Consider the following 13,491-nt stretch of genomic DNA (forward strand, 5'->3'; position numbering starts at 1 on the left):
AGTCTAGGATCACTGATTGCATTTTCTTGTCATGTCTTTTTAGTCTAAAACAGTTTCTCAGTCGTCTTTTGTCAGTCATGACCTCATTATCTTTTTAATAAAAAGCATGTGTTCTTGCTTCCCTAGTGGCTCAGAGGATAAAACGTCTGCCTGCAATGCACGAGACCTGGGTTCGATCCCTGAGTTGGGAAGATCCCCTGGAGAAGGAAATGGCAACCCACTCCAGTATTCTTGCCTAGAGAATCCCATGGACAGAGGAGCCTGATGGGCTACAGTCCACGTGGTCACAAAGAGTCGGACACGACTGAGCGACTTCACACACACACACACACACGTTTTCTTGAATAAAAATTAACCATGTTTATATTATGCACACTGTTCCAAACCTCGCATTTTTTTTTTCAATTTAACAGTAAATCCCAGCTATCTTTCCCCTGTCTGCACAGAAAGTATAAATCTAGCTCAATTTAAAACACTGTTGGATAGTTAATAAATTCTTATGGATTTTAAAAGTATCCAGACATACAGAAAGGTATACAGTATAAAGTCTTCTTCAGACCCTTCCCCTCCACCCATGGTTCACATATGCCCTCCCGTACACATGAGCCCACTGGTACTCAACATTTCTTTATCAGAATACAGGAAAGGTGCTTGTTATTTTTCTTTTCTACACAAAAGGTAGCATATTACACATGTTATTCTGTATCTGTCTTTGTTTAACTATATATCTTAGAGGTTTTTTTAATATCATTACCTAGAGGACTTCTTTGTTCTTTTATATAGTCTGCAGTCATTGTGTTGATCTACCATATTTATATAATCAGTCCTCTCTTAATAGACACTTGGTTAATTTCTCATCATTTTACTTAGTGGCTTCCTCGTATTCTAATGTAGGTGTCAGTTTCCCCTGGTGGACCTGAAAGTTATTTCTTGGAACAGTTGATGCTGCAGTGATAGGTTATCATTTCCCACTGACCAGAGTATCTTGGAAGGCTTTTCATGTTCACATTCATGGACGTCCTGTGTGATTTAGTCTCCCACTTCCCCATTGGAGCACATTTAGTGGTGCTGGCGTGAACAGTTTGCACATTCTTGAGTTCTTGTGGGCATACAGTTGTAGAATATATGCTACTGAAAGTATGAATTCTGAGTCAGAGGTATAGTTTTAATTTTTGATAGCTACTGTCAAGACTGGACTCCAACTCCAGAGAGGTTGTAGCAGTTTAATGTGTCATCAGCACGTGAGTGTGTTCCCCAAGCTCTCTCATTCGGGCGTGACATTCTGAGTGTGTGGCACTTGGGAACTTTGGGCCTTGACTCTTGCTTCAACCAGTTCATCTTTACTTCTGTTTTTTAAGATTCTGTGTTCAGTTTCCTTTGTTTAAAGGATCGGTTCAGTTTAGTTGCTCAGTCACGTCTGACTCTGCGACCCCATGGATTGCAGCACGCCAGGCCTCCCTGTCAATCGCCAACTCCCGGAGTTTACTCAAATGAGTCAGTTCTTCACATCAGGTGGCCAAAGTATTGGAGTTTCAGCTTCAGCATCAGTCCTTCTAATGAATATTCAGGACTGATCTCCTTTAGAATGGACTGGTTGGATCTCTAGTTGCAGTCCAAGGGACTCTCAAGAGTCTTCTCCAACACCACAGTTCAAAATTTTGCATCAGTTCTTCGGCCCTCAGCTTTCTTTATAGTCCAACTCTCACATCCATACATGACTACTGGAAAAACCATAGCCTTGACTAGATGGACCTTTGTTGGCAAAGTAATGTCTCTGCTTTTGAATATGCTGTCTAGGTTGGTCATAACTTTTCTTCCAGGGGGCAAGTGTCTTTTAATTTCATGGCTGCAGTCACCATCTGCAGTGATTTTGGAGCCCCAAAAAATAAAGTCTGACACTGTTTCCACTGTTTCCCCATCTATTTGCCATGAAGTGATGGCATCTCTTTAAAAGATTCAGAGCGAAGGGTTAAGAAGGGGTGTGAAAGATGAGTGACCTGAAGGGGAACTGGTGGGGAGGACATTGGTGTCAGAGCTTGAGTTCTCAGCACTCACAAAGCAGGGCCAGATGACCTTCCAGGTGGAGAGGACAGGATAGCTCACTTCAGCAGACCGTAAGGAGTGAAATATTCGGCACCTTGGGGACAGTACAAAGAGGTGTGAGAGGCGAGGCTGTGAAAACACACACTTTGAACAGCACCAGGCTAGGACTTTGGGTCCTGAGGCCCTAGAGTGGCACCCAGGGACATTTTAGCAGAGGTGACACAATTATGCTTGCCTCCTTGACTGTTGGCCCTGTTGTGCTGGATTTGTCAGTTGAGGGTGCTGGTTTCCGTACAGGGAGGTAAGTTCCTGTAGTGAAGCTGGTGGACATAAGAAAGGTTAGCCTCTGCCATGTTCATTTCCACAACAGAGCAAAAGTGACCTGGGCGATTCTTGCTCAGGTGAGAAGATATGGGAGGGACCATCCTGCAGGGATTGAGGCAGGATTTAGTCCAGCAGAAGTCTGTGTGTCTGCCCTGCGTGATCTCTACCTGTATGGGCGCTTACAGACACACAGGACCACGTAGAACTATGCCCTGTGACCACTGAGGAGGGTGGCGAGAAGGCTCCTTGCGGGAAGGGGGCTTTCACAGCTGCTCAAAGGCAAGTCCCAAGGTGGTCTCTGCATGCAGGAGGGGAAGGAATACCACTCAGCCTTTGCTCCCATCTGCTTACGACCCCAAAGGTTAGTTATTAACCTTTGCTCTGCAGCTGAGTGATCTTTGTGAAACACAGTTTTGACCAGGCAGTTCTGCTCTTAGGAACAAGTCAGGGGCTCTGCTCTGCTGCCATCAGCAGGAATCTAAACTTCCCCGCCCCCATGCTCCAGTCTAGAGCAGTGTCTGGCATCTGGGAGTGAGACCACCCACTCGTGCTCTCACTGTGGGAAATACATTAACCTGTTTAGTCCTTAGCACAATTCTGCTGTATTGTGGAATCTTTTTTGATAAGGAAACTGAAGATGTAGTAAATGGTAGAACTAAAGCTGTCTGCCTTCCAAAACAGGATCTTAACACTAAACCTCAGCTGATCAGTCAGGACTCAGTGAATTGTTGAATTAATGAATATGGTCCCTTGCAGCTGTCTGGCTGTACCTGAAGTCACCACCTCCCAGTTCTTTATGCTTCAGCCAGTCTGACCCTGTGTCCTCTCACTGCCAGATTTGTACGTAAGAACTTCTCTTTAGGACTATCTTCTCTCACCCCAAACTTGGCTCGTTCCCATTTATTGTTAAGGACTTGGCTTACAGGTTCCTCCTCAGAGAATCTTGATCCTGCATGGGTGTTCTCACTGAATTAGGATAATGTCCTTGTCTGGTTCCCCACTAGGCTCTGAACTCTTATCAGGCTCAGATGACTAGAATATGCATCAAGAAGAGCAGTAACTCAGGGAGCACGTGTTGAACATATAAATGGATGCACTTGTGGAGCCAGGCTTGACTTAACAGGCCCTGCTGTGAATTTCTTTCCATCCATTATCTTGTGGGAGTTGAGAATGGACAGGACAGCTTCCACTCCATCTCAGGCTAGGCACAAGATTCAAATACTTGGAACTTCCTAAAGTTACACACTTCACATCCACTTCTGGGTTATGGCCAAAGAGGGCCTTGGGCTGCATATGGTCTGAGCCATTCCTTGGGGCTGGCGGACACATTCATATGTTGAGGAGGGCTGCACTTGAATCTGGGGTGCAAGCTGTTTCCACCCCTTACATCTGCTCCCTGACTCATGGTTCCTGGTACCTTACGCATTGGAGCATTGGAATTTACCTTTCTTTGGCTTTTTTCCCCTAGGACTTTGAATGTGGAAATGACGTGGAACTTTCCTTCACCAAAAATGGGAAGTGGATGGGCATTGCCTTCCGAATCCAGAAGGAAGCCTTAGGGGGTCAGGCCCTCTACCCCCACGTCCTGGTGAAGAACTGCGCAGTGGAGTTCAACTTCGGGCAGCGGGCAGAGCCTTACTGTTCCGTCCTCCCAGGCTTCACCTTCATCCAGCACCTTCCCCTGAGTGAGCGCATCCGGGGCACCGTCGGACCAAAGAGCAAGGCAGAGTGTGAGGTGAGGGACCTGGAAGCCTGCCTGGGTGGCCGCCTCTGCAGAGCCACGCTGCTGCCTAGACAGGAGGCCTGCCTGCAGCTGAGTGTGGAGGAGCGTCCTAGATTTGGGGAGAGGGAGGGGTGTGGGCGTGGCTTAGACCAAAGAGGGCTGGACTATTATAACTAAATACCAGAAAGATCCCAGAAGTTGCCACACTGTTCCTTGAATGAGGTCAGAATCTTGAGAAAGGAGGCCTTCTAGCAGAAAAAGGGTGCGAAGGCACTTTCTGGTGAGCAGGTTCTTGGAGGAGGTTTTGTGGCTCCACACTCCTGCCCAAGCCTGTCTGAGAACAAAAATGGCACCTGGGCTTGGAGCTGATTTGGCTGCAAAAGCTGTACTCCTGGTCTTAATTCTCAAATAATTTTTTTTTTTCTGGTGTATAAGTGATTTTGCGTTTATTTTAGAAAATTAAGAAGTATAAAGGAGAGTTTCCCATAATTCCACCATCTACAATTGTTTCCTTTTAAGAGTTTTGAAGTTTATCCTATGCTTTTTTCTGTATTAGGTATCAGTTAAACACACGTTTTATTGTTGAGATCTTACAGTATAAGTAAGCATTTTGATACCCTGCCCTTTCACTTAACATTTTTTGGTGAGCTGTTATCTTAACCACGTGAACACCTCTGTGAAATTTGTTGTTAGTAGCCTCAAACTATTTTTCTTTCCTTGGGCATTTCACTTGCATCCAGTGTTTGCCAGATTTTAAAGGTACTAATTAGAAATGATGCTTGTCCTTGCACATACAGTCTGTCCCCATCTGAGACTCCAGGAATGTTGTACCACTCCTTGTGCCTATTCCGTGGGCCTTTTCCTGTCAGATACCCCTGAATCCTGCCTAAACAGAAATGTTAATATTCATGATAACAGCAGGCCCTCTGCTGAAAGTCTCACAACCCTCATCTCTTTCACTCCCAACAGCAATACTGTGAGGTAGACACTGTTACTGCTTCCATTTCCCAGAGGTGGCTGTGAGGTTTAGAGTCACCCTCACGGTCCCCAGCGAGGGGTGATACCAGGCTGCCGTGGTACACACTGTTCACAGCGCCCCTCTTGGTCCTGTTCTCATAGATTCTAATGATGGTGGGCCTGCCCGCTGCTGGCAAAACCACGTGGGCCATCAAACATGCAGCCTCCAACCCCTCCAAGAAGTACAACATCCTGGGAACCAATGCCATCATGGATAAGATGCGGGTAAGCGCAGCCCCTCTTTACCCCCCCCCCACCAACCCCCCGCCTGCTGCCTAGCAAACAGGACCCCCAGCCACCCCTCACCACTCCCTGCCCACAGGTAATGGGCCTACGTCGTCAGCGAAATTACGCCGGCCGCTGGGATGTCCTGATCCAGCAGGCCACTCAGTGCCTCAACCGTCTCATCCAGATTGCTGCCCGCAAGAAGCGCAACTATATCCTAGATCAGGTACTTCCTGGTGACCATCAACCCCCAGGAGAGGGAACGGGCCTTTTGGGTACCTGGGAAGTCCTCTCTGGTTCTTTTTTTCCCCCCATAATGCTCTTGGCCTACAGTATTGGTCAGAGGTCAGCTATACATGGTGGCACAGTCCCAGACTCTTAACACAACTTTCTGAGTCCAGTCTGCTGGGGGGTTGGGGGGCAGCAATCCAGACCTGGCTCAAGCCCGCAGCAGCCCAAAGAACATCAGGTGAGAGCAGTTGTGTGAAATGGAAAGGCTTAGATTTCTGAGCCAAACAGTCCTGGACTTGAATCCCAGCTCTGCCACTCGCTAGCTGCATGCCTGTGGGCAGCGGCCTTTATCCTTTGATTGTTGAGTCTCCTGATCTGGAAAACAGAGCTCAAAATGGTGCCCACACACCTAACATGGAGACTGACATGTAGTAGCTGGAGATTGTTGTTAATCTACAGAGTGGATCTGTCCCAGCCTCTCTCAGCATGCTTTTATGACTGTCAGGTACATGTATATGTCATGTATTTTCTACCTGCATTTCAGTGAAGAGCAGGGTTCTTCACATTAAAAGTATGACCGGCCCAAAAGGTTAAAGTTCCTTGTTAGTATCCCGTGAGACATCATCCTTGACGTTTGTCCTGAAGCCTTTCTCAAGTAGCAGGTTTTGTATAAGTGTGCAGATACAAAAACTAAGTAGCACTGCTGAGCTGGCAGCCTCATCTAGAGTGCCTTCCATGAGTGTGGCCCTGGGTGTTTGGTTAACATGAGTTTAAAGGGCTCCTGCCGAGGTTGGAGCTGGCTTTAGTGACTGACTGATCAGAAAGTGGGTGAAAAGAATTCCTGGTGGTCCAGTGATTAGGACTCCGCATTCCCACTGTAGGAGGCCCCTGGGTTCAATTCCTGGTAGAGGAACTAAGATCCCACAAGCCATGTGGAGCAGTGTTAGATAGATGGATCTATTATTCATCCAACTAACTCACAACCTTTTAGAAAGAAAAGAAAGAAAGGTGGTTCGAAACTCCAAGGGATCAAGGTACTTTTGCATAGGAGAGAGCATCTTACAGAAAACAAGCCAGAGCTGCTGGGTTGGTAAATAGTGGAGATTCGGGGAGGGTGGCACGTTCCATATAGTGTGCCCTTTGCGTCTGTTCCATCAAGTTGTTCCTGCAGTATATCCTTTTATAATACACTGGTAATCTAGTGTTCAGAGTTGAAAAATTTATTCCTTAATATCCAACCTTTGAAAGGAATACACAGAACTGAAGACAAAAATAAAAGACTACTAGTTGGTGATGGTTCTTCATGACAGATAAACAGTTGCCAGTTAGATACTGAGAGTAGAAATCTGGTTTGCTGATGAAACAGTTACACTAGGAAACTGAAAGTCAGCCAGACTGCAGGGCTGCTGCCAACTCTTCTGTCGTGGGGGGGTACAGGATTTACACCGGGCTCTGCTTTTCTGGGAGGCGGACATGGAAAAGGCGTACTTTTTAATTTTTTTGTAAGGTGGGTGGTTTTTTTTTTTTTAGTTCTCTTTTGGCCACACTGTGCGGGGTGGTGGGGGGGTGGGGTGGGGTGGGTCTTAGTTCCCCAAGCAGGGGAACACACACACACACACACAGTGGAAATGTGGAGTCTCAACCACTGGACCACCAAGGAGTTCCCTGGAAAGGTGTACTTTTGTCTAGTGACTGATGCTGCAACCCTGGGATTAAGCCCTAAAGACTGACATTTGTGAAGACAGATATGATCCCATAATACTAGATTTTGATAAAACAACTAATTGGGCTGATGTTTAGACTGCATTTATGGGGGAGGGGTGGTTGGGCACAGGGTAGTCCAAGAGCCACTCAGGGTTGCTGCCCCAGCTCAGCCCCATCAATAATGTGTACAGCCAGCCTTCTTCCCCTTTGAAGACTTTGTTTAAATTAACCCTGGCCTCACCTTGTCCCATTTCTTGTCAGGGCATTTTGGAATTGTAGGCCATACCTTGAGAATTATTTTTTTGGATACCACAAGTATTCCCTGCCTCCCTTTTTCTCAGTTTGCTAGTTAAATCAGCTGTGAAACCCATTTCACATATAGGGCCTGGTGGAGAATGTTTATAATCTTTGGGTAGATTGTCTTAACATCTCCGTCCAACATTGCAAAATGGGCTTTCTCTGAAGGTCAGGCCCCCAGCCCCTCAGCCAGGCACAGAACTGCTGAGCACTGTAAAGACTCACTGTTGGCCCTCTCAGCTTATGTCGACTCGCTCAGGACAGGGTCCAGGGCTTTTCCAGGTGCCATTGTGGTCTCCAGGGCTGCTGGCCTCCTGGTGAAGGAACATATAGGTCAGGCCAAGTGCTCCAGGCCAACAGCAAGGCAACAGAATGCAAACTCTGAAGGTGGGGGGTGGGGAGGAGGGTTCTCTGGCTAACCACAGATTGGAGGATTGACTTGGGGCCCCAAACCAGAGGTTACTGAGGCCTGGAAAGAGGTCTGAAGCCAGTTGTTTGACCTGTTTTGGCTTAAACATCAAAAAGGGTATACCAGAAAAGCCTGTGTGGGTAGATGTGTGTGTAGAAGATTCAGAGCAGGCCCCAGGCCAGACCCTGGCATTTCCTCCCCCACCAGCCTTAGCAGTGAAGGGTAGGTCGATGTGCAGCTGACTCCTCAGTTAGATGGGGCTCCCAGAGCCAGGATTGGGACTTCAGGAAGAGTCCCTGCAGCCCCTGGATCTCAGCCCAGCACTGTCTTTTTCCTCCTCTGGTTTTTCCTGAGTGGTCTGACCTCCCCATGTTTGGCTTTTCTGGGTTTCCTGTTACCTAGTTTGACCCCAGAAATGCCCCTTCTTGAGAGGGGAGTGTGCCTGCAGAAGCCAGGAAAGGCCAGGTTTCGAGGTGGGGGGTGTCTTTTGCCTTGGTTCCATGGTGACCTGAGTGTCCTCTTCCGATCCTGTGGGTGTCAGAGCTGTGGAACAGCTGAGGAGAAAAAGCAGCAGTAGGCCACATTGCTTCAAGTGGCTCTTTTAGGTCCTCTGTTGCCAGTGGGAATCTTCTGGAATGGGAGACCGCCTGGCCTGTCCCTGGCCTACCAGATGCAGAGCAGGAGCTGGCCTCAGTGAGGCAGCAGACCAGCCCTCCTGGAGGCTTCTCAGAAGGCCCCTCAGGGCCATAAGTGAGGGCCCAGGCCACTCCCAGAGTTGAGGTCTGAGGCTAGGAGTTCTCTTAGGAATCCAGCAGCCCAGAGCCAGGCCAGGCAAATGACCAGAGTCTACAGTATGACAGCATCATTAACCTTGCCTCAGCTCGAGGTGGTTGTACCTCCTGGGCATCCCCGTGGGCAGGTGCCATGCCTTTTCCTGAAACAGAGACCCAGGGCTACTGTGGGGACCCAGAGTAAACTGCCTCTTGTGGACAGGCATTGGAGAAAAGGGTGTTTTTTCTATCCTCCCAGAACCTCAGCCCATTCCATTGTTGACACTCTCGCCAGTTCTGTGTCTGCACATGTGGTTCATTCTACTGGGTTTACCTCATGCTGAACCCAGAGTGAACTCTTCGGTCAACAGCTTTAAGCTTGCTTCTGTGGGATTCACACATGTTTCTCCTGCTGCCAGCCTGACCCTGTTGAGTTATGGAAGGGGGACAGTTGACAGGAGACAGTGTCTCTTAGAGATTTTAGGCTGTGAGCAGCCTGCTGTGTCCCCTCCTGCCTGCCCCAGACTGCCACACACCACAACTACCCAGGCAGCTGCTCGGAGAAACCCAACCCCTGTCCTTTGGCCCACATCACAGAGGAAGGGGAGTAGCCAGGAGGCAGGGACCACAGACAGCCCAGACCTCCTTCAAGTCAGCATCTTCAAGCAGGGTGGGACTGAGAGAAGCAGGAATGAGGCAGCAGGAGCCCACACAGCTGGAAAAGCTGACCTAGCTGTTGTGTTGGTCTCCTAGCAACAGCCACCAGCAGCCCCCAGTGACCACAGCAGTGCCGGGCCAGCCCAGGGGCTCTGACCTCACTGTGTTTGCTGTGGCAACAGCCACCAACAGCTAACTCCCTTCCCTCTAGGAAAGCCAAGTATTTGCATTTTTGCTGGTGTGGCTTAGATGCTCTTCTTCCTTTCCCCAAGCCAAGGAGTGAGGGGAGGGAGGTGCAGTCTTCAAACTGTCACCACAAGGGTTCTCAGCATCTCAGCTCTGAAGTGTCTGAGGAGCCATCCCTCGCTGTCTAGCCACTTTCCAGGACAGAGGCCAGCTGTTGAGGAGTCCCGTCTGCTCTTCCCTGTACCTCCCATCAAGAAGCTGTGGGGACTGGCCCCTGTGGACAGCAATGCTTCTCTGTCTCCTCATCAGGACATGGACAGGGTGGGTCTGCTTCATAGAAAACCTCCAAGAGGCGTTTATCCACGTCCTTGAGGTTCAGAGGAATCAGAATAGGATCACTGATCATTTATTATGGGCAAGCAAACAGTGGAATCAGTTGTCCACTGTCCATCAGTTGTCCACAGAATGTCTGGGGCCACACTCACCCCTGGCACCTGCCCATCTGGGTTGTGTGCCAGGAGGAAGCTTCATTATTTAGCTGGAAGTCAAATTCTATCTTCCTATGACCAGACGCCACCTAATTCGCTTTTAGGAATGGAGCCTAGGAAGAGCAGCAAGGAGAAGGACTTGACTTTTCCTTTGTAACCAGTGTGCTTTTTTCACCATTTATGTGGCTCAGGGCACAGATGACTGCATGTGTACGCCTTCACTTCCACCCCCAATGAAGGTTGAGACATTTTCCCTGGGGAACAAGGAAGACCCTCTAAATGCTGTGTGTGTCAGAGCCACGGGGTTGGGTTGGTTTAGAGAACAGCTACACCCACCGACCAGATCTCCCAACAGGTGTGCACTGCGGTCCCTGGTCTCTGGCTAACCCACATCCCAGCTTCTGTTCCTCGTGTTTTTTGAATAGACTCTCTTGTGTTTCATCTTCTCCTCAAACTTTCCTTGATGCTCCCTATTGGGAAGCCTCTCCCAGGACAGCATCAGTCCTGCTGGCCCCAATTTCAGACTTCTTTCCCTGCCAAACATTTCCACATCTGCAAATTCCCACCAGAGCCAGGGGGAGGGTAATGGGATCTCCGTCTTTCAGATGCAGAAATTTGAGACTCAGACTGATTAGGTGGCTTGTCTACATCCTCACAAATAGAGGGCACAGCCGTGATTTCAACCTCGAGGCTCTTCCCCAGAGCCTAGATTTCTACCCTGACTCGCCGTTCCTGTCCTTCTGATGGGAAATCACCGTAGCTTGACTTTCGCCTGGTCCGGGTTGTGAGAAGAGCCAGTGTAGCCCACCCAGTGATGGCCACTAACCATCAGCCATCACGCCAACCATGACCTCCGTTTGTTGAGTGTCGGCTGTGAGCCAGACCCTGGACTACGCAAGGGCTTTACTTTCCTGAGCTCCTTCAGTCTTAGTAGTGATCATATGATTTTCCTCTAATTTCCCCCTTTCAGGGTTTGAGACTTGGTAGATAGACTGAGGCTCTGAGAGGAAGTCACTCACTCAGGGCCCTGTGGTGTGACTTGACCAGGTCACGTTAGATCCGGGGTGTGCCAAGCCTCTGCCCTGCACCACTGGCGTCTGTCTGGGCAGCTTCCATCCTGGAGGCCACAACGGAGCCCCTACTCCAGAGATCCCCACACATGGTCAGTTGCTTTGTGGTCCTTTTTCCGGTCAGTCTTCACCAAGTCCAGGAGAGAGGCTTTTCTCCCGCATTTCATGGATGAAGCAATAACACAGACTGGCCATGGTCAGTAGTAGCCACACTGGAACTCGATGCTGGGCTTTTTCCACCCTGCTAGGCTGCATCTTTGTCTGTCTGTGCATGCAGGCCTCTTTACAGATTTGTTCCCCTCTGTGGCTTCTCCCTTGATTACCTTTCAGGGCCACTGAAAGTTGTTTAAATGCAGTATTCCTTATCACTCCAGTTCTGTTGTGTGTCAGGATGTGAAAAGGACACCCGTATGTGTGTCTGGGCCCCACTTCCAGAGACTGGGGTTCAGGAAGACCCCTATAGGGGGTTTCCAGCTGCTGTCTTTTTCAGTGGTGTCCAAGTGATTCAGGTACATAGGCTGAGTCCTTGGACTGCTGGGGTTTGATAGATCTGGGCCCCAGCCCCAAAGGGCCCAGCATGTGGGAGGTACGCAGTGAATGGAAGCTGTTGTGCTCTCAATCAGGTGTGGCCTAGAGAATCACTCTCTGCCAGCACCAGCTCAGGACGCACCTGACCATCACCCAGAAGAAGCAAAGAGAAAGTTACTAGCAAAACTGCACTTGCGAACAGCACAAGCTATTGGCTTGCCAAGCACCCTAATTTAGAAGCCTGTGGGTGCAGCTGGTGTTTCAGAGCAGGACTAAGGGGATAAAAGAAACAGTGTTGATGAAAATGATCTACACAACTGTCAAAGGGGCTGGTTAATTATGGCATCTGTTCTACAAATAATAAGGGAGAACACCAGGGAATTCCCTGGCAGTCAGTGGTTAGGACTTGGCGCTTTTGCTTCCTAGGGCCGGGGTTCAGTCCCTGGTTGGAGAACTAAGATCATTCAAGCTGCACAGCATGGCCAAAAAAAGGGAGAGCAACAGCACAGAAAAATGATAAATGTTGAGTGAAAAAAAGGCTTCCGAAGAGTGTGTGTTGTTTGATTTCATTGGTTTTAAGAAGCACACAGATACTTCTAAAAATACATAAGAAATTCAATACAGGTTATCTCTGGGAAGTAGGAATAGCAGCAGTAGGTGGATGAAAGGCTTCTTACTCTACACTTTACACCTTGTACTCTGAATTTTTTTTACAGTAAGCACATGCTACTTTTAGAATAGGGGCCAAGAGAGCTGTAATGTACAATACCAAGGACAAATAGGATTAAAAAGCAAAGCCCAGAAATTAGGAATCTCCTGTCCTGTGACTGTCAGCAGCCACTTTCCCAAGTCACTTCGTTTTCTGAGGGTAGATTCAAGAATCTTAGAAGTGAAGAAGGAGCAGTTTCCTGAGTTTATCTGCTTAGGAGAACTGGTATCCTTTTCTCACTCCCTGACCACATATTACCCTGCAGAGGAAAAACCAACTTGTAATGTGCCACCTCTTGCCTCTTCCGATCCCTACCCCTAGACAAATGTTTATGGGTCAGCCCAGAGACGAAAAATGAGACCATTTGAAGGCTTCCAGCGCAAAGCTATTGTAATTTGTCCCACTGATGAGGACCTGAAAGACCGAACAATAAAGCGAACTGACGAAGAAGGGAAGGATGTCCCAGATCACGCGGTCTTAGAAATGAAAGGTAGGAGACAAGCGGTTCCCAGGGGGACATTGCTGCAAGGCCCTTAAGGGGAAAAGTGTCTTATCCCGTTTTTCCCACCCCAGCTCCTTGAGTATTCTTTTTTTGAATTTGTTCTTTCTTTGCTTCTGCTTTGTCCCTTGCCTGTGTAGTACAGCTGTGACTGAAAGAGCCGCCCATATCCCTGTGGGGGCAGGCTTTTCAGATTAGGTGGGGCTGGGGCAGGATGTGGGAGAGGGTGTGTGGGAACAGATGCTGGAGACCTGCATGGTCTTCTGCCTCTGGCACCCACTGGGTGGGCTGGCTGAGCAAGCCTCAGTGAGGCTTCTCCATAATAAACGAGGATGGTGATTCCCCTTGACTGGCTTGTTCCTGGGTATCAAACAGTGGTTTGGTGGAGTTTAGTCACCTTTTCAGAAAAAGGAGAAGAGGGTCATTGTTAGCCCCTTATTGTTGTCAGGGAGGCAGAGCTTGGGACTCTCTCTCTCTCCTCTGTTGCTCACACTGTGGTCCCCTACTCCTCCTCCCTTCTGGCAGACCAGTGTCCTGGGGGTGAAGGAGACTAACCCTCGGAAGGTGCTGACCGCCTTTCCTCTCCCTCTGGCACCCTCCCTTCCTCCTAG

General features: G+C 48.8%; 1 protein-coding gene across 3 annotated transcripts in view; it reads left to right on the forward strand.

The window, feature by feature from the left end:
* The window catches only part of HNRNPUL1 (heterogeneous nuclear ribonucleoprotein U like 1), a 35,134-nt gene that overhangs the window by 16,667 nt on the left and 4,976 nt on the right, over positions 1 to 13,491 (forward strand). For all 3 annotated transcript variants that reach the window (XM_006052069.4, XM_006052067.4, XM_006052068.4), the window contains exons 8-11: positions 3,836 to 4,102; positions 5,210 to 5,332; positions 5,430 to 5,558; positions 12,703 to 12,871. In XM_006052069.4, the coding sequence (XP_006052131.1) occupies positions 3,836 to 4,102; positions 5,210 to 5,332; positions 5,430 to 5,558; positions 12,703 to 12,871 (688 nt within the window). The remainder of the gene's footprint in view (positions 1 to 3,835; positions 4,103 to 5,209; positions 5,333 to 5,429; positions 5,559 to 12,702; positions 12,872 to 13,491) is intronic.

The sequence above is a fragment of the Bubalus bubalis genome, chromosome 18 (genome assembly GCF_019923935.1).
Source record: "Bubalus bubalis isolate 160015118507 breed Murrah chromosome 18, NDDB_SH_1, whole genome shotgun sequence".
Classification (NCBI taxonomy): domain Eukaryota; kingdom Metazoa; phylum Chordata; class Mammalia; order Artiodactyla; family Bovidae; genus Bubalus; species Bubalus bubalis.